At 38.5% G+C, this 25,880-nt stretch overlaps 3 protein-coding genes across 5 annotated transcripts; all 3 read left to right on the top strand.

The window, feature by feature from the left end:
- Positions 1-342: 342 nt before the first annotated feature.
- LOC113761330 (ultraviolet-B receptor UVR8-like) lies at positions 343-6,621 on the top strand. Of its 2 annotated transcripts, none has more exons than XM_027304279.1 (11): positions 343-756; positions 1,893-1,966; positions 2,064-2,148; positions 2,899-3,030; positions 3,113-3,346; positions 3,496-3,735; positions 4,043-4,086; positions 4,710-4,892; positions 5,116-5,206; positions 5,613-5,656; positions 6,139-6,621. In XM_027304279.1, the coding sequence occupies exons 1-11, from the start codon at positions 531-533 to the stop codon at positions 6,265-6,267; spliced, it is 1,482 nt and encodes a 493-aa protein (XP_027160080.1). In that variant the 5' UTR covers positions 343-530; the 3' UTR covers positions 6,268-6,621. The 2 variants fall into 2 exon arrangements, with proteins under 2 accessions (XP_027160080.1, XP_027160079.1); XM_027304278.1 differs by having other exon boundaries at positions 3,490-3,735.
- Positions 6,622-10,366: 3,745 nt separating this feature from the next.
- Positions 10,367-14,661, top strand: LOC113762316 (wall-associated receptor kinase-like 20). Its single transcript, XM_027305710.1, has 3 exons — positions 10,367-11,240; positions 11,867-11,923; positions 13,365-14,661. Exons 1-3 carry the CDS (start codon positions 10,439-10,441, stop codon positions 14,417-14,419), a joined length of 1,914 nt encoding a protein of 637 aa, XP_027161511.1. The 5' UTR covers positions 10,367-10,438; the 3' UTR covers positions 14,420-14,661.
- A 6,349-nt stretch (positions 14,662-21,010) lies between these two features.
- On the top strand, positions 21,011-24,481 carry LOC113761301 (mannose-1-phosphate guanylyltransferase 1). Of its 2 annotated transcripts, none has more exons than XM_027304232.1 (5): positions 21,011-21,147; positions 22,607-22,718; positions 23,036-23,098; positions 23,187-23,426; positions 23,516-24,481. In XM_027304232.1, the coding sequence occupies exons 2-5, from the start codon at positions 22,608-22,610 to the stop codon at positions 24,185-24,187; spliced, it is 1,086 nt and encodes a 361-aa protein (XP_027160033.1). In that variant the 5' UTR covers positions 21,011-21,147; position 22,607; the 3' UTR covers positions 24,188-24,481. The 2 variants fall into 2 exon arrangements, with proteins under 2 accessions (XP_027160033.1, XP_027160034.1); XM_027304233.1 differs by having other exon boundaries at positions 22,563-22,718.
- Positions 24,482-25,880: the final 1,399 nt, after the last annotated feature.

The following is a 25,880-nucleotide window of genomic DNA, read 5'->3' as shown; positions in this document are numbered from 1 at the left end:
AAATCAAGGGGGAAAAAAAATAGTAAATCAATAAAAGAAAAAGGCTGAGGGCAATGGACCACATGGAGACACAATTATGATTAGACTTTAACCTCCTATGGAACACGTGGCAATGTTAGGAAACAACCACGCCAGCCATCACGCATGGTCCATGGACAGTGTCTTTGGGAGAAAACCGGCCTTCCAGAAACTTCCACCAAACTCCTGGCTATTAATCCCGGACAGATCCGTCGGTTGATATTTCGACACGTGGATGGAAGTCCACGCAAGCATCCGAGGTGGCACCCCCATTTTCTGGAAAATGATACGCCCCCTTTTCTCTGCTTTAACGGCACTTTCCATTTGCCACAAAACAACCAAAATTACTTCTCCTCTCACTCTAAAAAGCCATTCCCACCGGAAAAACCCACCAAGAATATCAAAAAAACACACTCAAAAATAAAAAAAAACAGCAAAAAAAGATTTTTTTAACTTCTTTTTCTTTTTGGGTGGGTATTTTGTTGTATTTATTGGGAATAAATTATTGGGAGATGAACGGAAATGGAGAAGGAGGTGATGAAAGTTTGAGGGTGAAAATGGAGGTGGAGGGTGGGAAAGAGAGATTAGTGTATATGTGGGGCTATTTGCCTGGGGCTTTGCCGCAGAGGTCGCCGCTTTTATCGCCGGTGGTGGTGAGGCTCCCGCAGTCGATTGGGGCGGGAACTTCTTGGAAAGATGTTTGTGGCGGCGGCTGTGGTTTTGCTATGGCCATTTCAGGTAACTTTTACTTTCTTTTAAAAAAAATTTTTGTTTCCTATTTTCTGTTTTGTAGTTAGCATTTGATGGGGACTTTCCTATGACTGTTTGAGTTGAAGGGACTGTAGCATTGTGGTAAAGAAGTCACATTTGCTGTTGAATTAAGTTTGAGGTGGTCAGTTTCTTGAATTAGCTATAATCAGAGTCGTTTATGGAGCGAGATTCGTATGCAATGGTTGAATGCATTGATTTGATTATTTTTTTTGTTAAACTTTTGAAGTTTTCTTCTCTGGTTTCAATTAAGAGTTTAAGGTCCCATTTTGATCATTATGTTCTCAGACTAAAATAAAAAGTAAGGAAATTTGCAAAAATAATCTGTTCTTCTAACAGTTCTTCTGTACTAGAGCATAATTTGATTTCTGAAGTATTTGACACTTTCGAAAACTTGTGAATCGGAAGAGAAAACCTCTGATCAGAACCAAATGTACTCTCGAAATCTTCTCCTCTTTGATTAGTGTTCAATCTTAGTAATTTCTTGAAAAACAAGTATAAGAAAATGCTTTCTTATGATTTCATTGACTAAATTCCAAGTTCCATAGGAAGAGAAAGTCAGCAGGGGTAGAAGTGAGGATGCTATACAAGGGTAGAATCATCTTTTTTATCCTTAATTCATTGTGTTGGTGGATTTTGCAATTCTACTGTATCAGCTGTGAGGAAGTTGGGCCTTTTTTCCAGGAATTATATCTAAGGCTTTAGATTGGGGCCTGACAGTTCCAATTATAATTGCTTGGGAATTTGAGGTTTATTTCTGTTGCTATTCTCAAAATTTATTTATTGGCACTTCGACTTGTAAGCCTTTTCACATTTATCTTGTTTGATTTACTAATCTACCATTCAGAGTCACTCAATTTTGGATTATATTTTGTATTCATAAAAAGCAACTAACGGGTTATTTTCTTTCAGTTTTAAAGCTTTTCTCACTCTGAACGTTATATGGTTAAGTGCTTAAATTTGTATAGCATTTGGTTGACGGTCACCTAGTTTAACTGATAAATGTTAGAAAGATTTGTCTGTTAATTAAGCATCTTATGTTTGTTTCTGTCGTTCTGGGAACTTTCTTGTACCAGTGCTTATGTATTGGTATATTACTTTATCAGAATCTGGGAAGCTCATTACTTGGGGTTCGGCAGATGATTTAGGTCAAAGCTATGTGACTTCTGGAAAGCATGGGGTATGGACTATTGGAAACATGATTCTTTGATTTTCTGGTTTCTCTTTAATTTGTTTTCTGAATTAATCAACTAGCTTGCTTTGATTGATATGGTAAGGAAATGCCAGAGCCTTTCCCTCTTCCTACTGATGGTTCAATTGTCAGAGCTGCTGCCGGTTGGGCACACTGTGTTGCAGTTACAGGTAGACTTTGACTTGTGTATTTCTTCAGAAGATAAAGTAGAGCTGATTATCTGTAGCTGTAATGGGTTGAAGACAAACTCAAACACAGAAATGAATCACAACTCAAAACACCTTGCTTGTATGATACTAAAGACATCTGGCAGGAGAACATAATCCTTTCTCCTGCTATGGTTCTGGTTGCACTAACGCGCGGTCAATTGGAGAAAAGTTGACCTTTCAAATCAGAAACTCCATTCGAAATTGATGTGGGCTTTTGCTACATCCATCCTCTTTAACATCATATTCTATCAATGACAATTGCTCCCTTTTCAGTGATGTTCTATGATTAGTTCTCTGATAAGCTCATCCTTTGCTGCTCCTTACTGTTTCCTTCAATATCCATCTCTTGCTTTTCTTAACTATCAAAGTTCATTTCATTTTTCAACCTATCCTTGGGATTGTACCATTCAACTTTTGTAACTTTTTGTTATGATTATGCTCCTATTACAGTTAGTGTATCATATCTAGTTGCTGCCGTCTTTCAATATATCTTTTGTCATTGCAGGTCACATTCATGATGGAGTTATCAATTTCAAATATCATTCTGTCTCTCTTGGCTTTCTAGTAGTACTTATAATGTTGTATAAATTAGATAATCTGATCCACTTGGGGTTGCTAGTTCCCAATTCAATGCTTTGGCTTTTTAATTTTTTGGTAGTCAGATGCCTATATAGCTTTATTTTGCTAAATAAGTATCAATATCAACCGCAGAGAGTGGGGATGTGTACACTTGGGGATGGAAAGAATGCGTTCCTTCTGGGAAGGTCTTGGGGGACCCATCCCTGGGGCTAGGCATAGAGAAGGATGTCACTGAGAGACAAAGTTCATTTTCATTGGAGCAAGGTAATGGCCTCACAGGAGATAATGTGCTACTACATGCTGTTTGATTTTATTCACTAATACGTTTCAAGCAACCATATTTCAGTGAGCCCTCGGTCCCAAGGATCAAGGTCCACGAGTGGAGCAATTCCTAATGTTGATAAAGGAGGAGGTGAGGAGACAGCAAAGCGAAGAAGGATATCATCGACAAAACAGACAGCTGAGAGCTCATCATCTGGTGATGAAACCCTTTCAGCACTGCCTTGTCTGGTCACACTAAATCCAGGAGTAAGGATTGCTGCTGTTGCTGCAGGTGGCCGCCATACATTAGTACTGTCAGGTAATTCAACCTATTGTCGGTTACTGGGTCTCTTACCTTTGGCCCTAATACACAATATGTTTGCATTTTAGACTTACAAGTCTCTAGCAGATTCCAATGTTGAAGATAGAGTTGTCACTTGATATACCCTACTTTTCCCGAAGTTTCAGATATCGGACAGGTGTGGGGATGGGGCTATGGTGGTGAGGGTCAGCTAGGTTTGGGTTCCCGCATACGCATGGTATCATCTCCGCATCCCGTACCTTGCATTGAGCCATCTGCCTTTGGAAAGGATAGAACCATGGCAACCTCAAGAGGAAGCATGGCATCAGAGGGACATAACTTTAGAGTTCCGGGAAATTATGTAAAGGGAATTGCATGTGGAGGCCGACACAGTGCAGTAATTACAGGTGAGTACTCATGATTGGCTTTGTTTCAACTATGAGCACCATTTGTCAAGATCCAAAAGTAACTAGAGTTCTTTAGTCATGCTGCTTGTTTCAGACATAGGTCCATGTTTTCTGAATCATATTTACATTTCTCCTCCCTTTTGTGGAAACTTTCTTGTAGTCATTTGATTCCGTAGGTTCCTTGTATGGAAAATTTTGGCACTTCACTATTTGAATTGCATCTTTTGCCTGCGTTTTGACATACTAAATCTCACTGATTGCACCGTTAGCATATTTAGATTTTCTTTGATTTTTCATTTGAAAACAGATGCAGGAGCACTACTCACTTTTGGCTGGGGACTATATGGACAAGTGAGTTTTTGCTGTTGAATTAAAACTTCTGCAAGCTTTTGCTCATCTCACAACTACTAGCATGACAATACAAGGGTCCATGTCTTTGGTTTGTACGTATGGAGTTTAGACCTTAGAAGTATGATATTGGGTGGGAAATTGAAGAGGTGTGAATGGTATGAGCAATCCCTTCGTTAAGTTGTAAATCAATTCTTCTTCATTGACAAATTCAGGACTAGGCATCAAGTTATTTATCTGGTTTGATAGCTTTTTGGTTGGAACTCTTTCAAATTGAACTGACTTTTTGCAAATTGGTGCTTGCCTCTGTTATTAGGAGCTTACAAGATGGCTGTATAACATAGTTGGGTTCAATGCCAAACATGATACAAAGCTTAGTTCCTTAACTTGTTCTGTGCTCCTCAAGATATTCTTTTACTATATTATTGCATTATTGAAGTATTCAGTTTTCCGATTCTACGACCATTCGGAAACTACTACTCTATGACCATTCGGAAACTACTCCTGCTTATATCTGATGTCATAAGAAACATACCGGTTTTGTTGATTTATTTTTTCTCATGTAGTTGGTTATTGATCTTTGAATACAAGATATGTTAACTTTGATATGTTGTTTTATTGTGTAGTGTGGCCAAGGAAGTACAGATGATGAGCTAAATCCAACTTGTGTATCTTCATTACTTGGAGTCAGGATAGAGGGAGTGGCTGCAGGACTCTGGCACACTATCTGTAATTCTGCTGATGGTGATGTTTATGCCTTCGGAGGGAATCAATTTGGCCAGTTGGGTACTGGTTCTGATCAAGCTGAGGTACCCTGTTCTTTATTTCTCTTATATTTTATGCCTCACTGCATCCAGTTGCCACATGGATCTACCGCGCCGGTGGTAAATACAAAAATCTATTGTGAACGTACTGAAAATCTGCACAATCCTCAAAAGTGTTCTCTCTCCTGCACGGTACTTTGTGTAGACTTCTCTAAATTTGAAATTTTTGATGCATGCCACTTAATTATGGTACTGTTTCCTGTTCCAGACACTTCCTCGATTGCTAGAGGCTTCAAGTCTGGAGAATGTGCATGCAAAAGTAGTTTCTTGTGGTGCACGTCATACTGCTTTACTTACAGGTATGTCTTTTCTTTTGCTTCTGGAAGTTCTGGTGTTTAGTTTATTAAATATCAGGTCCACCTGGATATTATTTACACTCAAATTCACCTTTAATAGACAGAATAAGTAAGTAGAACAACTTTGAGGATTTTATGAATTGCCATAATGCACAGCTTCCACTCGGATACAATAGACAAGAAAGTAAAAACATAAGACATGTATGTATAAATTACGGCAGATTGTGCTTTAGAAAGAGGCACAAAGGCTGGAGTAGCTCAAAGTACTTCCCAATAGTTGGTGAAATTTAGTCATTGGTGGAATCTGAATAGCAGATGGTGTGGTTCAGCTCTTGATTACATTATGGAATGTTGTCAATACTGTGAATTCAATTTGACATGACTAACATTTCGCTTTGGTCTGATGAAGAGGAAGGCAATGTGTTCTGTTGGGGATGGAACAAGTATGGCCAGGTATGATGTTTTAATTTTCTTGATTCCTATTCCGTAATGTTACTACACGTGGTCCTCTTTTAGTTGATTGTTTCGGCATAGGTCACTTGCCAATTTAACTATCTTCTGCCAGTCAGGCATTGCCTATGCAGAAATGTATTGCAAGATTTAACTTGTATCATGACCCTTCACCTTGTTCAACATTTAGTTTCAAGTGGCTCCAAAAATGAAAATTCTAACTTCTGTGGCTCTTAGCAAATTGGTGATTTGTTGTACGTTATGTACGTGTTTGTGTTAGGATTATCCAACATAACCATTTTGTAGTAAACACGTTTAGCCTATTGGTCTTGCACATATCTGTTGCACTCTGTCTAGAGCATTATCATGGTGGATTACCTTTTGGCTTGTTGTTGGCATAGATACCTCTACCTCATAAAAATTTGATGGTAATATTTTTTTTTTTAAATTGTGTAATAGAAGGTGTCAATCTTTTCTCTGTGTAGCTTGGCTTAGGTGATGTGATTGATCGCAACATTCCTTCTCAAGTTGCAATTGACGGGTGTGTTCCGAAGAATGTGGCATGTGGCTGGTGGCACACACTTTTACTGGCTGAATCCGAATCACCTACTTGATTGCTTGGTATAGGTTGTGCCACAATTTTGTTAGCTTAGCTGTTTACTCTTTCGTTAAGTACAGATAGAAACTTGAGGCAATGCGTATGTGTAAATACAGACAGTAGCTTGTACACAAAGGCATGTATGCTTGTAATCATTCTTTCATGGTCAAGGGACGATGCTACAAGGAATCATGCATGTGTTGTTAGATGAGCTAGTCCCACTGAAGTTAATCTGTATCCTGATTGATGCTTGTAATCACTTATTAGCAACGGTTGGATACTTCTGATTACTTGTTATTTGTAGATTAGTTATTAGAGAATAGGCATCTGTTACTCCAAAGACTTGGATTCATTGAAGTGTGTTGTTGGATGACTAATGTCTCTCGTCTTCCCTTTCCCCTCTGCTCATGTCCCTCCTCTTCCTCTTCCTCTTCTCACTCTTTAGTCCTTGCCGTTTATTATTTATTAGCCTATGCTGGAGTGATTTTCTACCTAGCAAAAGATGGCCCATTTCTAAGGCGTGACTGACCTTTACAAGCTTTTCAGGCTCTTGCCTCTTATGCTTTCGGATCATCAAATTTAGTTCTTCTAGTGTATTTTCTTTCGTGTATACTGCATTTGAAAATGGTAAGGTGGAAGGGATTATAAGCGAGAACTCTTGAATTCAAAACCTTGGAGTAATAGCTCCTCGAAGCTCTACTTCTACAAAATTAGTTTAGCGACGGATTGATTTGTGCGCTTTCATTTGCGTTCTAAAATATTTTCATGCCTAGTTCCGTTGGAGGAAAATTTTTATTGCTACCCATAATACTTATTATCTTCAAATGAATAATTCCTGCTATTTTTTTCAGTCCTAGAGCAACATAAGTAATCCATAATGATCAATCATCTTTTCTTGGAAGGAAAGCACGCGATGGGTCCAAAACCAACTTTATCTAAACAGTAATTTGGAGGTTTAAATGGCACCAGGTCGCAGCAAAATTTAAGTACAATAACATAAAGAGGTAAAATTTTCAACTCTGAAGAAAGGTTGCATATGTGATAAGCTTTGGATCACAGCGAATAAAGCTCTCTACACCTTAAAAAGGAGCTCTGGAAAGGTTTAATGGCCAGTATCAGGCCGAATTTGATCTTGAAATTGTACTTTTCTGCTTACCAGTTGCAAATTGATTGTAACGCGCGGGTGGTGGCCAGATAAGACTTAGCTGATCACATTACGACAGAATCAACTTGAGCAAATATAACTTGCCCTGATTTTGATTTTAGATGTGATCTAATTTTAGTTATACACATTTTTTTACAAATAAATTGTCCAAAACTTATTATTGTAGATGTCTCTTTGCAATAATAATTGTGATGGGAAAAATATGAAATCAAATTCAATGGATTCAAAATAAAGTTATTACAAGATTATATATTTTCCCATTTTCATCCATTTAATAATATTTAATTACTTGAAAGGTCTCATTTAAATTGTTAAGTTTCAAATAGTTAATTATCAAGATCTTATTATGAGTTAATAAATGAGAAAATGAAAAAAAAAATTCGCAATTGAAGGGACGCATCCTAAAGAGGCCAACGAATTCCTAATTGAAATTTGGAGTTTTTTTTTGTTTTTAATCGATTCTTTTACTACATTGTGATATATTACGCAAACGAATGAAGTAAAATCTAAACCCCATATATTTCAAGATACATGTTGTTTGTTAAGAGCGTACAAATTGTTAGGCGGGGGGGGGGGGGGGTTGTAAAACTGCCGGATGTTTGCCGATTAATTTAGAGCCGATTATGCTCTTCTTCTTTCAAACTAGTCAATTTTGCAGTCGTCATTATTAGGGGTAAAATCGAGCCGAGTCGAGCTCGAGTAGTGGCGTACTCGAGCTCGGCGCAGACCACCAGAGCTCGAGCGAGCTCGAGAAACAAAGATCGAGATCGACTCGACACAAGCATAGGCAGACTCGAACTCGACTCGATCGAGCTCGACATGTACCTCGAGCTCGATATCAAGTCGAGTACTCGAGCTCGATATCAAGTCGAGTACTCGAGCTCGAATGAGCTCGAATTGATCCTGGTTCTTGCACAATTCCAAAGAATCTAAAGAATTCTCAACGATGGGCATTGAGCACTACTAATTTGTATTAAACAATAAACTAAATTGCACTAAACATTCGAATTAAAGGACATTAATATCAATTGAACAAGATTAATTGCAATGCAAAGAAATCAAAACTTAGAAGCCATAAAGTCCTAGAGCCAGAAAGTCTTGCACTAAACATAAGGTCAGATGCAATCTTGCACTGCACAGCAACACGCACGACAGGGGAGACAGAGAACTTCATTGCTCTATGCCTCTACATCCACAAAAGCTAAAATTTACACCACAGCTCGGTGGCATATATGTATACATATTACACCACAAAAGCTACTGATAGAACTCAATATGAGCAAGTTTTAAATTTCTCCCTGAAGAGGTAAACCAAAGAGTCAATCCAACCCATTTGGAATTCCATGCAGCAACATTTTGCATAAATGAACACAAACAAAAATTCACCTCTCTGTTTTAAGAAGCAAGTTTTCCTATCCTGGTTGGTATACAAACCATTGATTGTAAGATATTAGGCACCCAAAAACAAAAGGGAATAAAAAACCCAGCAAACGTCTTCACTAACTCAAAATCAGCAAATAGGAATTTCCACTTGCAAATCATCATAAAGCCCAGATTGAAAAGCAACACATGCTTCTTACCCATCCAAATAACTGTTCTTTGGACATTCTTAACATACAAGTCCTTTTTCTCTACCGGAACATAGTTAGGACCCATGATTCTAACCTTCATGCCAGTAGCAATTTTTTTAGAAAACACACGGCCAAAAGCAAAGAATCTACCTTTGTCAGATGCTGGAATCATCTTGGATACATAGAGCATAACTTGTTCCTTGGGACACACCTGTCCATCTTGTTCACAGGTTAAGACATGCCGAATCCTTTCTCCCAGAGCCTGTCGAAGGACAGTTTCTGTTTGGACACACATACACCCTCAATACAATCAACCACCACAAATGCACCATTAGTAATACGAAGGGCAGCAGCAGCAGTCACCTCAGCAAGTTTCTGTTTGGTTAGGGTTTGGAGATTAAAAATTAATATTAGACTTATCAAATTTAACCTCGTAATGCACATATTTACTACACAAATGTACAATAAGTACCTCAATTTGTCAAATGCAGCTGTTGAAATTGGTGGGTTTTGATTTGATTTGAAATTGTTCGGCTGCTCACGCTGCTACTGCTACCTACTCCATTTTGAGCTCCAGGAGAAGGAAGAAGGAAGAGTAGCTTGAACTGCGGAAGTGTTTAAAGCTTCAGATGTCTCGACTGTGACAGTTGAGAAGATGAGCCAAAGACTTGAGAGATTGGGATTGGGATTTGAGAGTGAAGGACTGAAGGCTGAAGAGTGAAGAGGAACGAAGAAGACGAATGAAGGACGGATTCATCATTTCACCGTTTTTAGTTTTCAACCAAAATTACATATTCACCCTTCATTATTATTACAATATAGCTGACTAAACCCGTAAATATTCTAACTAACAAACCTAAAAGAGTAAATTGATATATAAAATATACATATATACCACCGAGCTCGAGCTACTCGACGAGCTAAAATTTCTTGTTCCTAACTACTCGAATCGATTCGATTTACTGTAGTGATTAGCTCGAGCACGAGTCAAGTATCTAATCAAGCTACTCGCGAGCTCGATTCAAGCTACTCGAATTCCCTGCACCCCTAGTCATTATCAAGGTTAGGATGTGTCGCATTTTCAACTTACTAATTCATATTGTGATCCACCAAGCCGAGCTACAAAAAGTCAAATGTCAAGATGAACAAAAATGTCAAAATACGTGCGAAAATTAATGATGCTGTCCTTGTAGTCCACTACCTGTCTCCCTCATTAATACTAGTTATAGATAATCGTCAGATACATATCTTCTAAGCTTCTGCCAGCCCTGACCTGATTCGTCCTATTATCGCCTCTCAGAAATAATCAGCAGCCATTTCGATTTCAACTCTTTTGTCTAAAACCTTTATTTATTAATACTTCTTAAACCACCGGAAATGCCTTTAAATTACCCAACCGTCGCCTCCCTGCCCAAACCCCTTCATCTCGCCTTCCCTTGCCTATCTTTTAAATGGCGATCTCTTCAGCCCCTCGCCACCATTTTCTCCTCCTGGCCACCTGCACCTTGCTTCTGGTAACATTCTCCAAGCCTGCACTCTCCGCTCAGCGTTGCCCGGACTGCGGCGCCACGCCGGTTCCCTACCCACTAAGCACCCGGCCCACCTGCGGCGACCAGCTCTACAAGCTCCGCTGCAGCGCCGGCTCACTTTTATTCGACACCTTAAACAACACCTACCCAGTCACCTCCGTTTCCCCTCAACTCCAGCGTCTCACCATTCAACCCTCCCCCTTCCTCCCCAGCACCTGCATCACCGCTGATATTTCCACCCAAGGCGTCCAGCTCAACTCTTCCTTGCCTTTCAACATCACCAGCAGCAACACCATCTTGTACCTCAATTGTACCCAGACTCTGTTGAGCTCTCCTTTGAATTGTACCTCAAGCAGTCTCTGTCATACGTTTATCAACGGGACCAGGAATGTCAGCGACGGCGGCGCTTGTGAGAATTCGGAGATATGCTGCACGTTCAGGGCGGGCGGGTCGTCGACTTCTTATTCCATTCGGGTGAGGGATGCGGGTTGCCGGGCGTACCGGGCTTTTGTCAACTTGGATTACTCGTTGCCCGTGAGTAGGTGGCCGCAGCCTGGCCTGGAGTTGCAGTGGGTTTCGCCTAGTGAACCCATTTGCCGGAACCAAACGGATTGTGACTCGGAATCCACCTGTGGACCCGACCCAAATTCGAACAGTGGGGTCCGGAGGTGCTTCTGTAACTCCGGCTTGCACTGGGATGCGATCGCTGGATTATGTTCCAAGGGTAAGAAAGAAAGTCGACTTCTTGTTTGAGTATTAGTTTACTAGTACTAAAATTTTATAAGTTGATATTTAGGCCAAAGATGAAATATCTTAAATTCGAGTCATAATAATATCAAACATTCTTTTGTGGAAAAATTAACGTATTATTGTTGTTGTAGAAATACGTAATTCAACGTTTAACATAATCCCAGTATGCCAATTACGGGTCATCTTTTGTGGGGTGGACGGTCAAAACTCAAACATTACTTTTTTTATCAATGGTCATAATATATATATAATTTTTAAAAAAAATTCATACGAATACACGTGCATTCGTCTGATTTGACGGTGATTCGGTTCCTTATAAGGCGGTTGAGCCTCCTCTTTAGGTCAGAACAGAGTAGGATATTACGGGTTCATTTTGGTGGAATAGTCAACCTATGAGTTGTGTCCAGTGAATGTCGTAAAGGCTAAATTGTATTGATTGCTAATTTGCATAATTTCATGTATACCTTTCAAGCAGATTTTCACTTGCGTTCTCCTTACTTGCCAATCCTACTGAGCTATCTTTTTATTTTTTTGACATTTTATGTTTTTGGGATTAAATTCGTATTAAGACTAGTTTTGATGCTTGATTTCTATGGGCAGATGTAACGTGCCAGGATCCAGATGGATGTGGCAGTAGCCGAACTGGCCTCACAGCTGGTACGTGTAATGTGTGGACCCCTGCATCATGTTCTACGCTTGCAAGATTTTCAAACATGGTTGCTCATCTGTTAGAATTGCATTTTTTGTAGTTGACTTTGACTCCATGATTTGTGTTTTTCTTTCTTCTTCTTTTTTTTTTTTTTTAAAAAAAAAACACTGACATTTCGTAGTAGACTCAACTTCTTGATAGTTGTTTCTGCTTAAACTATTAGCTCTAATTGAGCTGAAAGAATGCGTTTTGATTTTTTACCAAATACGCTCATCTGCCCCCCAAAACAAAAAAAAAAAAAAAAAAAAAGTTTCTACGTAATCCAAAAAAAAAAAAAAAAACATAGGGCCTACTACGTAAGACTCTCAAAGCTCTTACTAGTACAAAACAGAATAATCTAAAATTATATGACAGCAAATTCCGAGGAAGATGTTTGTTTTTCAACTTGACATGAATAATAGGTTGATTATGAAAACATTCTAGAAATGCATAACCATCCGAGAATAATTGTCAAATTGTGAGTTGGCTTCTGGAAGATGAAGGCCTACAAATTCAAGGTTGCTTCTTAATCTATAGCTGTTGACAACTAGTTGGTCTCGTATGGCCAATCTATTATTCAACTGTTGACCTTCTTTCCATCATCCTGTTTGCTGGTCAATGAAAATGACCGCGGACTGGAGAGTCAATATGCCCTTTGCACTAGTTTTAGCTTAGCTTCTAAACTTGGCGATTTGCAGCTGTAGAGCAGAAAAATGTACTAGTAACAAAAGGGCTGTGGTTGGTCAGTTCTGGTGATATTACATTCTGATTCTTTAGCTTTATGATTTATGCAAGAGAAGTTATCACTAATTTCTTTTGTGCTGACTGACGCCGTATCGTTGTTTTTTGGCTTGTAAAAATTTCACACTAAAATAATTTGAACGTGTTCTGTTCTAACAAGAACTAACAAGCAGCATTCTTCTCCTGCTTAACATACTTTACAGGTTTGTAAAGCACAAGTTAATTTTTGTTACTTGAAAGCAATATCATTTATACCTAATTAATCAAGTATGACATCCTCTTACCTTATTCAACCAGATTCAAATGGTATGAACAATTTATATTCTCCATGAAATCCAACTACATGATATTTCTTCATCTTAAGCTTGTGACTGTTTGGTGTTTCAAAAGGTGGTCTAGATTTAATTGCGCATTTGCCTTTCAATGGGTTAGAACTCGCTCAGTTTAAAATCTTATCTTCATAGCCATATTATTTAGCTTTGAGATGCATGTTGCTAGTTGAAGATTATTCCATCTTTGCTACAAGAGGTTTTTTTTAGGACGGAAAGAATTCCCAGGTAGCACTTGGAGTTCAATTGCGTTCGTTGTTTGAAATTTTCAACATAACAAGAATATGAAGAGGTGGGGATTATTGTTCAATGACACTAATGTATGTTAGGAACAATACAGGTCTCTCTACGGGTCTGGGTGCAGGACTAATATTGGCAGTAATTGGATTTTTACTTTACAAACGACATCAGCGCGTCAAGGAGGCAAAGGATCGGCTTGCTCGGGAGCGTGAAGAAATTCTCAATTCTGGTGGCGGCAAATATGCAAAAATATTTAGTGGGAAAGAAATAAAGAAGGCAACAAACAACTTCTCAAGGGACCGTCTTCTTGGTGTAGGAGGCTACGGTGAGGTGTATAGAGGCATCCTTGCAGATGGAACGGTTGTTGCTATCAAATGTGCCAAACTAGGGAACACTAAAGGGACTGACCAAGTTCTTAATGAGGTCAGAATACTTTGTCAGGTAAATCACAAGAGCCTTGTAGGCCTCCTTGGATGCTGTGTTGAGCTCGAGCAACCGTTGATGGTTTATGAATATGTCCCAAATGGAACCCTTCTCGATCATTTACAAGGTTTGAACAGGCAACCTTTAGCGTGGACTGCTCGTCTCATCATTGCTCGTGCGACTGCTGAGGGGCTTGCTTACCTCCATTTCTCTGCAGTTCCTTCAATTTATCATCGTGACGTGAAGTCTAGTAACATTTTGCTCGACGACAAGCTAAATGCAAAGGTTTCAGATTTTGGGCTATCTCGTCTAGCTCACACAGATCTAAGCCACATATCAACTTGTGCACAGGGAACTCTTGGATATCTCGACCCTGAGTACTACAGGAACTATCAGTTGACGGATAAGAGTGATGTCTACAGCTTTGGCGTCGTGCTGTTGGAGCTCTTGACATCTCAGAAAGCAATAGATTTTAATAGACCGGAAGATGATGTAAACTTGGCAGTCTATGTGCAGAGGTTGGTGGAGGAGGAGAAAATAATGGATGCAGTTGATCCAATATTGAAGCAGGGGGCAAGCACTTTGGAGCTTGATACCATGAAGGCACTGGGGTTTCTTGCTATGGGGTGCTTGGAGCAACGCAGACAAGACAGGCCTTCCATGAAAGAGGTGGCTGAGGAGATTGAATATATTATCAGCATTGCAAAATCAAAGTCTATCCCAGAAGAGTAGGAGTAGTGGCAGAATAAAATGATGGAATGTCTATCCCAAAAGTCTATCCCAGCTGCTAAATTTGATAAAATGATGTGTGTTTTATCGTAGTGGCAGAATAGCAGAGTGAAAATTTTGTTTGTTTGTTTTATAGTGTTGTTGGTCGTGGTTGTTAACTTTCTTCCCGTTGTACATGTATCTGTCACTCCCTGTAAAACCATTTTTGTTGCTTGGTTAATGGTTTTTTTCACTTTTCCGTTCCAGAGTACTCCCATTCTAAAGAAGACAATTTTGGTTGTGGTCAAGATTAGATACCTATAGGAATTGGGAGCTTGTTTCCTCTAAGCGTTGTTGACCTGCCTTCTGCACGATGCGGGGACTCGAGGACAAGACGGTCGAAAAGCCCAACTTGTTAAACGGGTGAGCTTGTTGTTGGAGAGCCTGGGCCGGCCTGCGAAAGGCCACCATTCGAGAAGACACGAGTGGCCCAGGATAAGTGCATTCCACTAATCAGAGTGGCTGGGGAAAATTTGGATTGCATCAGTTATGGATATCGTTGCATGTGATTCAACGTCGTATCAACCGCCTTTGAGGTGCAATGTCAATTTCTTACAAATAGTTGGTGATTAATGGACCAATGAATTTTATCTAAATTTGTCTTTCCGTCATTTAGTCGTACGTACTTTTTTTCATTTACAAAACTTTGAGCACGAAGAATGGACTGAAATAGTAAATACTATTGCATTAAAAATGAAAAGCTTATAATTTAAAAAAATATATATATTTAAAAAATATAATAACTATAAGGAGATGATAATGATGACAAAATGTGCATCGTAAAAAGTTTGAGAACATGGGACTTGTGAAGCATGTTAGTTCATTGAGTCAAGAAGGTGAAAAGCTGCTTTACAATTTACAAGTTTGTTTTCATTACCAAATGGTAGTGTTCTAGAATGAAGGTGAAAGGCAGCAATCACTAACTAGTTGATTAGTCGATAAACAAAGACTAAAAAAAAAGCATTTGAACAATTGGAAGGACTCTCAAGCTCAACCTCTTTTTTTTTTTTTTTTGTGGAATATTCTCTAGTGTAGAATAAAGCCCTTGATTGAACAAGGTGCAGTTTGACCAAAGCCCCACCAAACCAAACTGAACTGCATCTCCGTTTTGATTGATATATGACTTGCCTGCTACTCCAGCTCCAACCTCCAAAGTGATGTCCCGAATCTGTACTGCTTCATCATTGAAGGAAACCAATCGTTCATGAAACCAAAAAAAGGGAGCTGTTGGAGAAGCAAACGAAGAAGCACCGACTGACTGAGAAGTGAGTACAGCCTGTGTTCTTGTGGCTGAAGCTTCAAGCATCTAACGAATTTGGTGGCAGGTTTGCACATAATGTTGTTGGAAGGAAATGCCAAGGGCTTTTACAGACAAACTTAATTAGAAGTAGACATAAGCAGTTTCTCGTGGATAATTATTAATTCACTTAATGAGCTGGCCTCGCAAGCCACAAATCTCGTACTAGTATGAATTTTCAATCAGTACACCATCCTCTCGTGGAGTATAAATATTTGTGACAGAGACAAAATCAATATGACATTTGAAAGCACAATAGGAATGGCTAAGAGCACTCGTTTGGATCGTAAACTTTTGGAATTTATATATATATATAATACTGTAACTGATCTGTTTGGATTGTGCATTATTAGAGATATTTTTACTGTAGCACTTTTTGTGATGTGATGTATGTGAGATAAAAAGGTAATTGGGAAGGTAAAAAGGTGTATTGGAAATTGTAATGATGATATAAGCAAATAAATTTGGGGAAATAAAGTCCAATCCAAACAAACCCGATGGGAAAAATATTTCAAAGTTTTTGTACGAAAACCCACAATCTAAACAAGCAAAATTCTTCTATTTTGACTACCAACAAACCTCAAACCTTAAACAGTAGTTTCATTCATCAAACTGATTTAAGACTGTGACAGCGCAACACTCACTGTATAACAAAATTCACAAACAATCTCCTCAGGAAATTGGTAATTACAAGGGTGGACCATTTCTGAGAAGCTTCGTATTTTGTACATATTTCCGTCAGGAAAACGGCTGAGTAGTTTGGTAGATGCGATGACTTACAATTTTTTCCAGACGAAGACCACTTCGGCCACTAACGTGTTCCCTAAGATTGTTGGCTGTTGTTCTTTTTCTCCCTCTTTTTCATGTATATCTCCCACTCTAAAGTTTCTTTCCAAGGAACTTTCGGCCCAGATGACGTGCTTGCCATGTGATTCATTTTCTCCATGAACTCTTTTTTTTTTTTTTGGTGTCATTTCTTTATTTATTCAGGTACTTGCTTTTAATAAGTTTTGAAATAAAAGATAAGAAATTTCGGTACAGAGGCGTTCTTCATTTCTTTTGTCTTTTAAAGAAAATTTTTGGTTCTGAATCGACCCATAATAGACAAACATTCATTGCTTTCTTTTCTATGAAAACCTTTTAATTTATATTTACGAGGATGCTGAGGTCAGTAGAAGTACTTAATCCACCTAAAGTTTTGTCAGCAAGAGAAACGTTAAGAGCACCTGCAATCTGCAATCAGCATGAGCAGTGGCCGCCGTTTCCTACGCGTCTGCCATGGTGGACGCCGCAACCTAACATATTGAATTGGTGGTGCAAACCAAAACCAACCAGCGGCTTCAAAAATTGCGTCTGGTGGGCATAAAAAAAGTAAAAAAAACCCGCTTTGCTCTAGGAATATGGAGGAGGGTAATTGAATTGTTCTTCATTCAAAGGAGGCGTGAAATGAAATGTCAACGCTGTCAAGCATTTTGTTAGTCTGTTTTTTTAACATGAAATGAAACCGTGGACTCAGGCGTCCGTCTATGATTGTGAATGTCGATCCTTCCGAGTTTTCTACGCTGTATTTTAGCTCTCGAAAAATGGAGGTGTTCTTGTGGGAAGGAAAGCTGGGAATTCCGGATTAGCATGAGGACGGCTGGGCCATACATAGATTTACTCATTTCCAGAGAATCCAAAGCAAATTAATGTCCATGTCAGATTTGAAACATGGGGTCGATGACGACACGGCCCTCCCTTCAATCCTCCCTCCTCCCCCATTAAGAAATAATTGCAAACCCATATGAAATATCTAAAAATGAATAAATCAATAAATATGTAGATTTGATCCGTTGCAATTAATTATGTACGCAACAAAAAAAAAATGGTATTGCTCGGCCTAAAAGCTCCAAACTTTGGTTTGACGATCAAAAACACTAAACTAACCACTGGCCTTTGGATTAGTGGCCACCACCAAGTTCTTAAGTCCTTAAGACTTGATAGGGTGAGAGGTCAAGGGTTCTCTAAAAAATTCAGATGGTGCGTGGTACAACCGTCTAATCCGATGGTGATTCAATTCCCATTGACTCCCGTAGATCCAGTTGGTGGTCCTCCCTTAGATTAGGATAGAGTAGAATTCTATAAATAAATTGACGATTGACAACAAAAAAAAGATAAAAAACACTAAACTACCGTGTGTTATTTTTGAATAGTTTCTAGTTCTTAGCCTTTGTTAATTTTAAAGACAAAAAAAAAAGTAGTAATTATATAAAGGAAAAAGAGGAAAGAGTAAAACATTAATAATTCTTTCAAACGATTTTAGCTCAATATTGTTTCACCTTTTCCAAAACAAACCAAGATTATTAGTACCTTGTAGGTAAACTACACATATACAAAGCACATTGCACGTCATCAATTGAACAAATGAGGACCAGTAATCAGCCTGTTGCTCTTTACAATATTATATTTCTTGGTTCTTAATACTCGACGTCGTTTTCCGGCTCGTCAGTAAGGAATCGACCCAACAGAATCATTTTTTATTTTTTAATGCAATCATTTCCGGTGTCAATTATTATTTTGATGTTCAATTACCTATAAGAAAAAGTGAAATGACTTATCTTGAGAGATAACTTCGCACAACTGTTTCGTGTCGTGAGAAAATTGGATTGGAGTTGCCCAATTTTCAGTAGTTCGCGCTTGTGAAATCTTAACATTACTTAAACTGCCCTTTCAGTGTTTGATCTTCTACAGACGTTCCTAGGGCGCTTCCAAGATTCCTTCGCCACTAGATTAAACCGTTCAGCGAAACAAAATAATGAAATTAATTTTGGCAATGTTTTTCTTAAAGAATGAAATTAACTTGCTGACTATTTGGCTAATGAGTTCTGTGATTCAAATGTAATGCTTCTCATACAACTACTTCATTTTGTTTAACATTAGATAAAGGGTTTACTTAAATTAGATAAATTCAGCTGATGTCATTTTCGAATATCTTCCAACATATAATTCGGGATAATCTCAAAAATCTCCCTTTAAGGTTTCTAACAATTGCAACTACTTTTCCTGAGGTTTGAAAAATTACTGAGACCTCCCTCAGAATAAAGTATGTCTTGGTAACAATCGGTGATGTAAGTAAAAAAAAATCCACCTAATATCCAATATATGCAAAACAATTAAGTGCTAAAAAGTCAACTACCACTACTATTCGTTAAGTGAAGATCTCAATTTAGTTTTTTGGAAGAAAATTCAAGCCATGTTTTGAAAGCATCATGTAGAGTAGGACGGGCCAGACCGGCCATTGTTTCAGTTAGTCCAGGAAAGCATATTATAAACCGCATTAAATCTAGAGTAGGCCATTTTGCCAACAAGGCAAATTACAGGGTGCAACCCATACCCTCCATTATTTTCTTCCCTTACCTATGTTTTAAAACAATGAATCATGGCGCTTCGTATTATACTACGACATAGGCAAGTACAAAAAACCTACTTGCACTACTAAAACTAAATAGTAAATAAATAATCCTCAACAAAGTACAACTACTAAACAAATACTAGTAGTACAATTGAACTTCCCACGAAAGAAATAAAAAAGAAAAGGTAACCATAGCATACCCATGGACGCGAACCGGTTTCTTGGAGCAGTAAAAAGAGAAATAGGAAATTGAAATCCGTGGGTGGTTAGTTATCTGTACATACAAAAAAGCTGTATCTATAGTTTCCACGCCACATGTGTAATTAATTAATTAATTATCCCGCTACAGTACTATCTTATATATTGTTGATGAATTAGGAGATGTATTACTTGAGAGTTGAGAGGAAGGGATTTGATTTTAGTGTTAATTACATTTACCTCCCTTGTGCTATAGTCAAAATACAAGTAGACCCCCTTAGATTTGGAAAATAACAGTCACCCTTCATTGACTGAACATGGATCTAACAAATGAGCCCTGCCCATTAGTTTATTAACGTCTGTTTGTCCCAAGCTAGCCAAAGAATATTCAGAAGTCCAAGATTACCCCCCTACGTCTTCCCAAAATAAAAGAAAAAGGCAAAAAGAAAAAACATTATAAATAGATGAAAGAAAAGGGCAACAGAGAAGAGGAAAACAATGAAAAACCCTAAGTCGTTGGTCTGCCTCCATCGTTTGTTATTCTAGAAACCATCGCTACCTTTGCATGTGTATTCACCATTCCTTTTTCTTAATATACCAACCCAAAGAAAAAAGCAACAACATCTTTCAAGTCCTACTCCAGATTCCCATGATTATCCTTGCTTCATACATAGATCTAAAGCTTTGGTGGCACTAAAAGCAGATCAAATTACCAACTTTTCAACCGAAAATCAATTGAAAAGGCTCATATGAGCGGTGCAGGGGATTTTGGAATCTGAAAAGGCTCATATCAGCCAAAAATCAATTGAGACATCCGTGGTGGCTAAGTTTGATGTCGAAACCTTGCCGTAGGAGAAAACATGAAGGAGAAGCGAGGGAGGAGTTTGAGTATGTAAAAATTGCGTCCGGAGAAAAAGTGTATAAATTAACATCACTGCTATTGAGGAACAACTTTTTTTGGCTAAATATGAATGATGTCAATTCATGAAGAAAACTTGGCTTTGTGAGTAATTTTCTTTTTATCACAACGATAATATTTTTATAACCTAATATAGGGGGAGAGGGAGTCGATAATAGTTAAATCATCATTGGATTCAGCCACTGAAGGCTTTATGAATAATTGTTGTGGTTACATACGTTCTACAAAGGGCACATGGTTGAATTAAGTAGGCAGAATCAAAATACTTTGTTCTGGTTTATCAGTTAGTAAGCTACTCTTTACAAATTACAATTAGACTTAACTTTGTTTCCTTAAAAAATAAAAACTAGAATCTTAGTATTAGCTGTAAGCCGAATGAGCCTTCTTTAATGATTTGGCTGTTATGATTTATAAGTTTTGCTAGACTTGTCTGAAGATAGGTAGGTATAAAATTGTGTTTAGCGATAAAAGATGAGAGATTTGTGGGTTGGTTTGATTGGCATATGATGACTAGTATTTGATGGTTTATAGCTTCTTCTTTTTTTTCATCTTTCTTCTCATTTAAGGGGTATGTTTGTCCATACATGTAGAATTTTAACGACATTTAGCAAGTGTCACGTCAAAGGGGCTGACTGTTATTTTTCATACCTAAGGGGGTCTATTTGTACTTTGGCCAAAGGACAAGGGAGGTAGATGTAATTAACCCTTGATTTTATTATTGCTCAACCCAGAAGCGGAAGAAGCTTCCTTCCAGAGGCCTACAAAGCCCCCATGAGTCCCTGACGGCACGAACGACTTCGAATTATCAAGATTTCTGAGTTCGCCCCCACCGAGTCAGTTCGCTTTCTACTCGCTTTTCTCTCCATTTCCAATTCGTATAGTCTCAGGTAAATTTTCCCCGGCTGTCGTTCCAAATCAATCCAATGCGAGCTTTCTCTTAGAATTGTTGTTGGATGCATACTTGTTTTGTCGTTCCTTATGTTAGCACCTGTCCTTTTGCTTTTTTTATTTTGCTTTGATCCTCTTGACCACGCTGACAATGTCGGTGTGAATTGTTCCAATATTTGGTTCATTTGAGCAATACAAGCTGGTTTTTTTTTTTGAATAATTATCCCTGGCATGTTCATTGTTCCTTGATCAAATGTTTTTGTAAAGAACTAATTAATGTATTTGTTCAGTGCTAATTATCCATAGGGGCTTTGGATCTGATATCATGACATTGTGTTTAGTTGTGGTGTTGAATTTTCTGGTGTATTTTTCTAGTCGCACTTATTCATTTGCTTACGGAATTATTTTGCTTTTGATTTGTTATCTTGGACTGTATGGATGTAGAACATAACGTTAGTGAATCACCTAAGTGTATTTCTCTTTTTTTTTTTTAAACCCATCTAAGTTGTCCACTTTAGTCGAAAACATTGCAGAATACATGTGTGTTAATTCCCTAGTAATGAATTAGGAAGGTTATATTGAGTCCAATATCCTGTTACAGAAGTAAATCACTCATTATCTAGAAAGAAATTAAGTTCAAGAGCAGTTAATCCATCCTTCAATGTAACTTAATCAACTCTGGTTATTGCTTCCAGGTTAGTGATGATTTTTCTTTTCTTATTCGGTTAAAGCTGGTGAAAAAGGAGGATTAGATACACACTGCACAACCTTTTCCCTTGCAGCATGCATTTCAAGTAACTTCTAAATCAAAAAGTTACTGGCTTTCTATATTAGGAGTTAATTGCTTACCGAGCACCAAAGTATATTTTTTTATAGACACTGAGTATTTTCTGCTGATATGTGACTTATTGTGACCCTCTCATTTGACATACAACTGGACCTTGATGCAGTCTGTCAATCTTATATCAGCTAAAGTTCATCTGTTTGTCATCACAATTTAAGGCTCCAGCCTGTGATATAGCTGGAGTTTTGTTTCCTTTTCCAGCCGAACCCTTTGGATTGATTTTCCTTGCTCTCGAAAGCACTTTAATTCGTTATGCGACGCGTGTAAAAATATTTGTCTCTATCTCAAACTGTGAGTTAAAATCTTGATGCTACTTCCTAGCCTGCCCCATCGGGTCCATGTTCCTTACTCTTCCAATTTATGCTTCGTGTCAATCTTGACATATAAACTGTTGTGAAGCACCGACAACTTTACTCTTGGAGGTCAGAATGAGAAATTTGATATTGCTTTTTGTATACACATGTCAATATGCAGTTCTTTGCTCGTGCATGCTTCTCTCCTTTGGCATTGATATATATTGATGGGAGTGGATTCACTTTTGAATGAGTTTTTCTTCTCTTCCTTGCATAGTTCTCTGTTCACATAATACGATAACCAGGAGCATATCATTTCAGGATGAAGGCACTTATTCTTGTTGGAGGCTTTGGGACTCGTTTGAGGCCACTGACACTAAGTGTCCCTAAGCCACTAGTGGATTTTGCTAATAAACCAATGATCTTGCATCAGGTATGTCACTTGAAAATTCATTTTTGCATTTGTATTGTTGTGGATTATGTTGATGCATATAAACTTCCAGCATCAGTTCCGCTTCAAAGCCGTCAAGTATAGTTCAAGTTTCACTCTGATTTGGCTGTTTTGAAGCCTAAGCATGCTACATCATATCCTGGTTTCTGTGATCAGATGTAGAACATGTGATTTCAAACTCTTTGTTCAGATATCAAACACAACTGCTATCTATGCATGCACGTGCTGCATGTTCACAATGCAGATTTTTAAGTTAGTGTAGGCCTGCATGTTAATCATGTCAGTCTTGGTGATTTCAGATTGAGGCTCTTAAGGCTATTGGAGTAACTGAAGTGGTTCTTGCAATCAATTACCAGCCAGAAGTAAAATACTAGAAGGCCTCTGTCATTTTTGAATTTTACGATACATTTACTAAGGAAGCACTAAACTGAACGAGACTTCTTGTCATAGGTGATGCTGAATTTCCTGAAAGACTTCGAGGAAAAGCTTGGGATCAGGATCACATGCTCACAAGAGACTGAGCCACTTGGAACTGCAGGCCCCCTTGCTTTGGCTAGGGACAAGCTGGCAGATGGTTCTGGCGAGCCATTTTTTGTTCTGAACAGTGATGTTATCAGTGAATATCCACTCAAAGAGATGATTGAATTCCACAAATCGCATGGGGGTGAGGCTTCCATTATGGTAACTAAGGTAAAGTTCTGCTACTTAAACTTTTCCTGGCTTTGCATGTCTGGATCACTATTGGATTTTCCGATTTCTGAGTTCAATGAACCACACAGGTGGATGAACCTTCAAAATATGGGGTTGTTGTCTTGGAAGAAGCCACTGGACAGGTGGAGAGGTTTGTGGAGAAGCCAAAACTATTTGTTGGCAACAAAATTAATGCTGGCATTTACCTTCTGAACCCTTCTGTTCTTGATCGAATTGAATTAAGGCCCACTTCAATTGAGAAAGAGGTTTTCCCAAAAATTGCAGCAGAGAAAATGCTTTATGCTATGGTTTTGCCTGGGTTCTGGATGGACATTGGACAGCCGAGGGATTACATCACTGGCTTGCGGTTGTATCTGGATTCCTTGAGGAAGAAAGATGCCTCAAAATTGGCTTCTGGAACTCATATTGTTGGAAATGTTCTTGTGCATGAGAGTGCCAAAATAGGAGAGGGTTGCTTGATTGGACCCAATGTTGCAATTGGCCCTGGATGTGTGGTTGAGGCAGGTGTTAGACTCTCACGCTGCACGGTAATGCGTGGAGTTCGCATCAAGAAACATGCCTGCATCTCAAGCAGTATCATTGGTTGGCACTCGACAGTTGGGCAGTGGGCTCGTGTGGAGAACATGACCATTTTGGGAGAAGATGTTCATGTTTGTGATGAAATCTACAGCAACGGGGGTGTAGTTTTGCCCCACAAAGAGATTAAATCAAGCATCTTGAAGCCAGAGATTGTTATGTGAAACTTTGTTGCTAGCTCTAGGTGATAGAGACTTCATATTTCTCATATTTATGTGTGTTCTTTCCCCCCTTTTTTTTGGCTCCTCTTCAAATGTAAAATTTAGCCTGAGCAAGTTTGAGTGACTTGAGCAATTTGGTGCAAGGTTGATGTCTGTTGTGAAAGGATACAAGTATAGGTCACTGGTGTGAAATATGTAATATTTTCTGTATATAGAAATAAATTATTGGTTGTTGAAGAACGAAATGTAATTTTAGCTTCCCGTTAAACTTTCAATAAGATGCTAGCATTGTGTGTACCGTAGTTTGTCATCCAGGAGTTAAGGCAGGGAATATTTTTTGTTTCCTGCTCTAACAGGTATATGCACTTTGTAAAAGGGCAATGCATGTAGTAATCCGCAGGAGCTGCATTTCCGAGCATTACTATCAATATTTAGCCTGCTGGACTAAATAATGTCCATCTGCTTTGTTGATAATAAGAAGGGCAATGCATGTACCCTTCTGTTTTCATGATTTCATTCACTTCCGATTTTGTCGGTGGTCTTGACATGGGATATGGATAAAGCAGATTCAGCAAGGACACTTTAGGATTCTTATCTGAACTTGATATTGACTCCTCAACTTTATGTCCCCATCCCTTTCAAGGATGGCCAGGCCCATAAGGACCAGGGGCAGGACGGCAACAGTTCCTGAAGGCGTAACTCTGTTTGCACATGGTGTAACTTTCTTTCAATAATGTATAATTTTAGAACAAAATTTTATGAATCTCACACATGTTATTAAAAATGAGGTATAAAATAAGATCTGGACCGTACCATTTTTTTGGACCAAATCTTAGCCGTGAACCGTTCCTACCCCTCTTCCGGCCAATAAAGAGGGGGATGAGAAATGGGGTATTTTCTGAATCGTTGGGGTGGGTATGCATTAGTTAATTCTTGTTTAAAAATATAAAGCACTGAATAACACAAGAATAATGTTAGTGGCTTTTGTAGTGCGGGACCGTATTACTCTCAATTCTATACCTTTTTGTACCAACATCTGCCACTATATGGCAATTGTCACTATATGTGGCGATTTTAATTTGCTATCTTCGATGGAGTCTCCACTCACATAGACTCCATCGAATCCCCTCCCCCTCCTCCTAGATTAGGTTATAGAAATCCTATCATTGTGATAAAAAAAAAAATAGTACCAACATCTGCTGATGGAGCTCTGATTTCTTTGATACCATCTACATCATGACCTGTAAATGGGCTTATTGCTTCTTTTACTCTCTCTTCTCATGCTTCCTACTTTGACACTAACTGTGATTAGGCAAATTGAATCCTAAAATTGAAATAGAGCTTGATATTCATGATTTCTGGTCTGATTTCACTCCCTACCTCCACAATTGCCGTTGAATTCAGTAGTAAGTATGTGGGGTGGCAGAGCAACTGGAATGTTTGTTTGACAGCGAGGGTGTGCCTGAGGAATGGAAGTCACTTGTGCTAAGACTGCTATTCTTACCATGTCTTCACTCCATCAACTATTATAGCAGACATCTTAAGAGGGGCATGTTTGTTTGTTCGTGTAGAGAATTATTGAAATGTTAATGCTAGGCATCATTTTCGCCTCAAGTCACGCAGCAGTTTACATCTCTTCTATAAAATCAGCACAAAATACATTCCTTGATCCAAAAAACCAGCACATTTATGTGAT

This window comes from Coffea eugenioides, chromosome 2, assembly GCF_003713205.1.
Source record: "Coffea eugenioides isolate CCC68of chromosome 2, Ceug_1.0, whole genome shotgun sequence".
Lineage (NCBI taxonomy): Eukaryota > Viridiplantae > Streptophyta > Magnoliopsida > Gentianales > Rubiaceae > Coffea > Coffea eugenioides.
This window is presented reverse-complemented; position numbering and strand designations above follow the sequence as displayed.

What these genes read in the sequence shown, in the direction of transcription:
- LOC113761330 (XM_027304278.1), top strand. Translation starts at nt 531, where the DNA reads ATGAACGGAAATGGAGAAGGAGGTGATGAAAGTTTGAGGGTGAAAATG. An exon ending in TGACTTCTGGAAAGCATGGG is followed by an intron (nt 1,967 to 2,063) that starts GTATGGACTATT and finishes TGATATGGTAAG; the next exon opens with GAAATGCCAGAGCCTTTCCC. An exon ending in TCATACTGCTTTACTTACAG is followed by an intron (nt 5,207 to 5,612) that starts GTATGTCTTTTC and finishes GGTCTGATGAAG; the next exon opens with AGGAAGGCAATGTGTTCTGT.
- LOC113762316 (XM_027305710.1), top strand. Translation starts at nt 10,439, where the DNA reads ATGGCGATCTCTTCAGCCCCTCGCCACCATTTTCTCCTCCTGGCCACC. An exon ending in CGCTGGATTATGTTCCAAGG is followed by an intron (nt 11,241 to 11,866) that starts GTAAGAAAGAAA and finishes TTCTATGGGCAG; the next exon opens with ATGTAACGTGCCAGGATCCA. An exon ending in CCGAACTGGCCTCACAGCTG is followed by an intron (nt 11,924 to 13,364) that starts GTACGTGTAATG and finishes GGAACAATACAG; the next exon opens with GTCTCTCTACGGGTCTGGGT.
- LOC113761301 (XM_027304232.1), top strand. Translation starts at nt 22,608, where the DNA reads ATGAAGGCACTTATTCTTGTTGGAGGCTTTGGGACTCGTTTGAGGCCA. An exon ending in CAATCAATTACCAGCCAGAA is followed by an intron (nt 23,099 to 23,186) that starts GTAAAATACTAG and finishes TTCTTGTCATAG; the next exon opens with GTGATGCTGAATTTCCTGAA. An exon ending in CTTCCATTATGGTAACTAAG is followed by an intron (nt 23,427 to 23,515) that starts GTAAAGTTCTGC and finishes TGAACCACACAG; the next exon opens with GTGGATGAACCTTCAAAATA.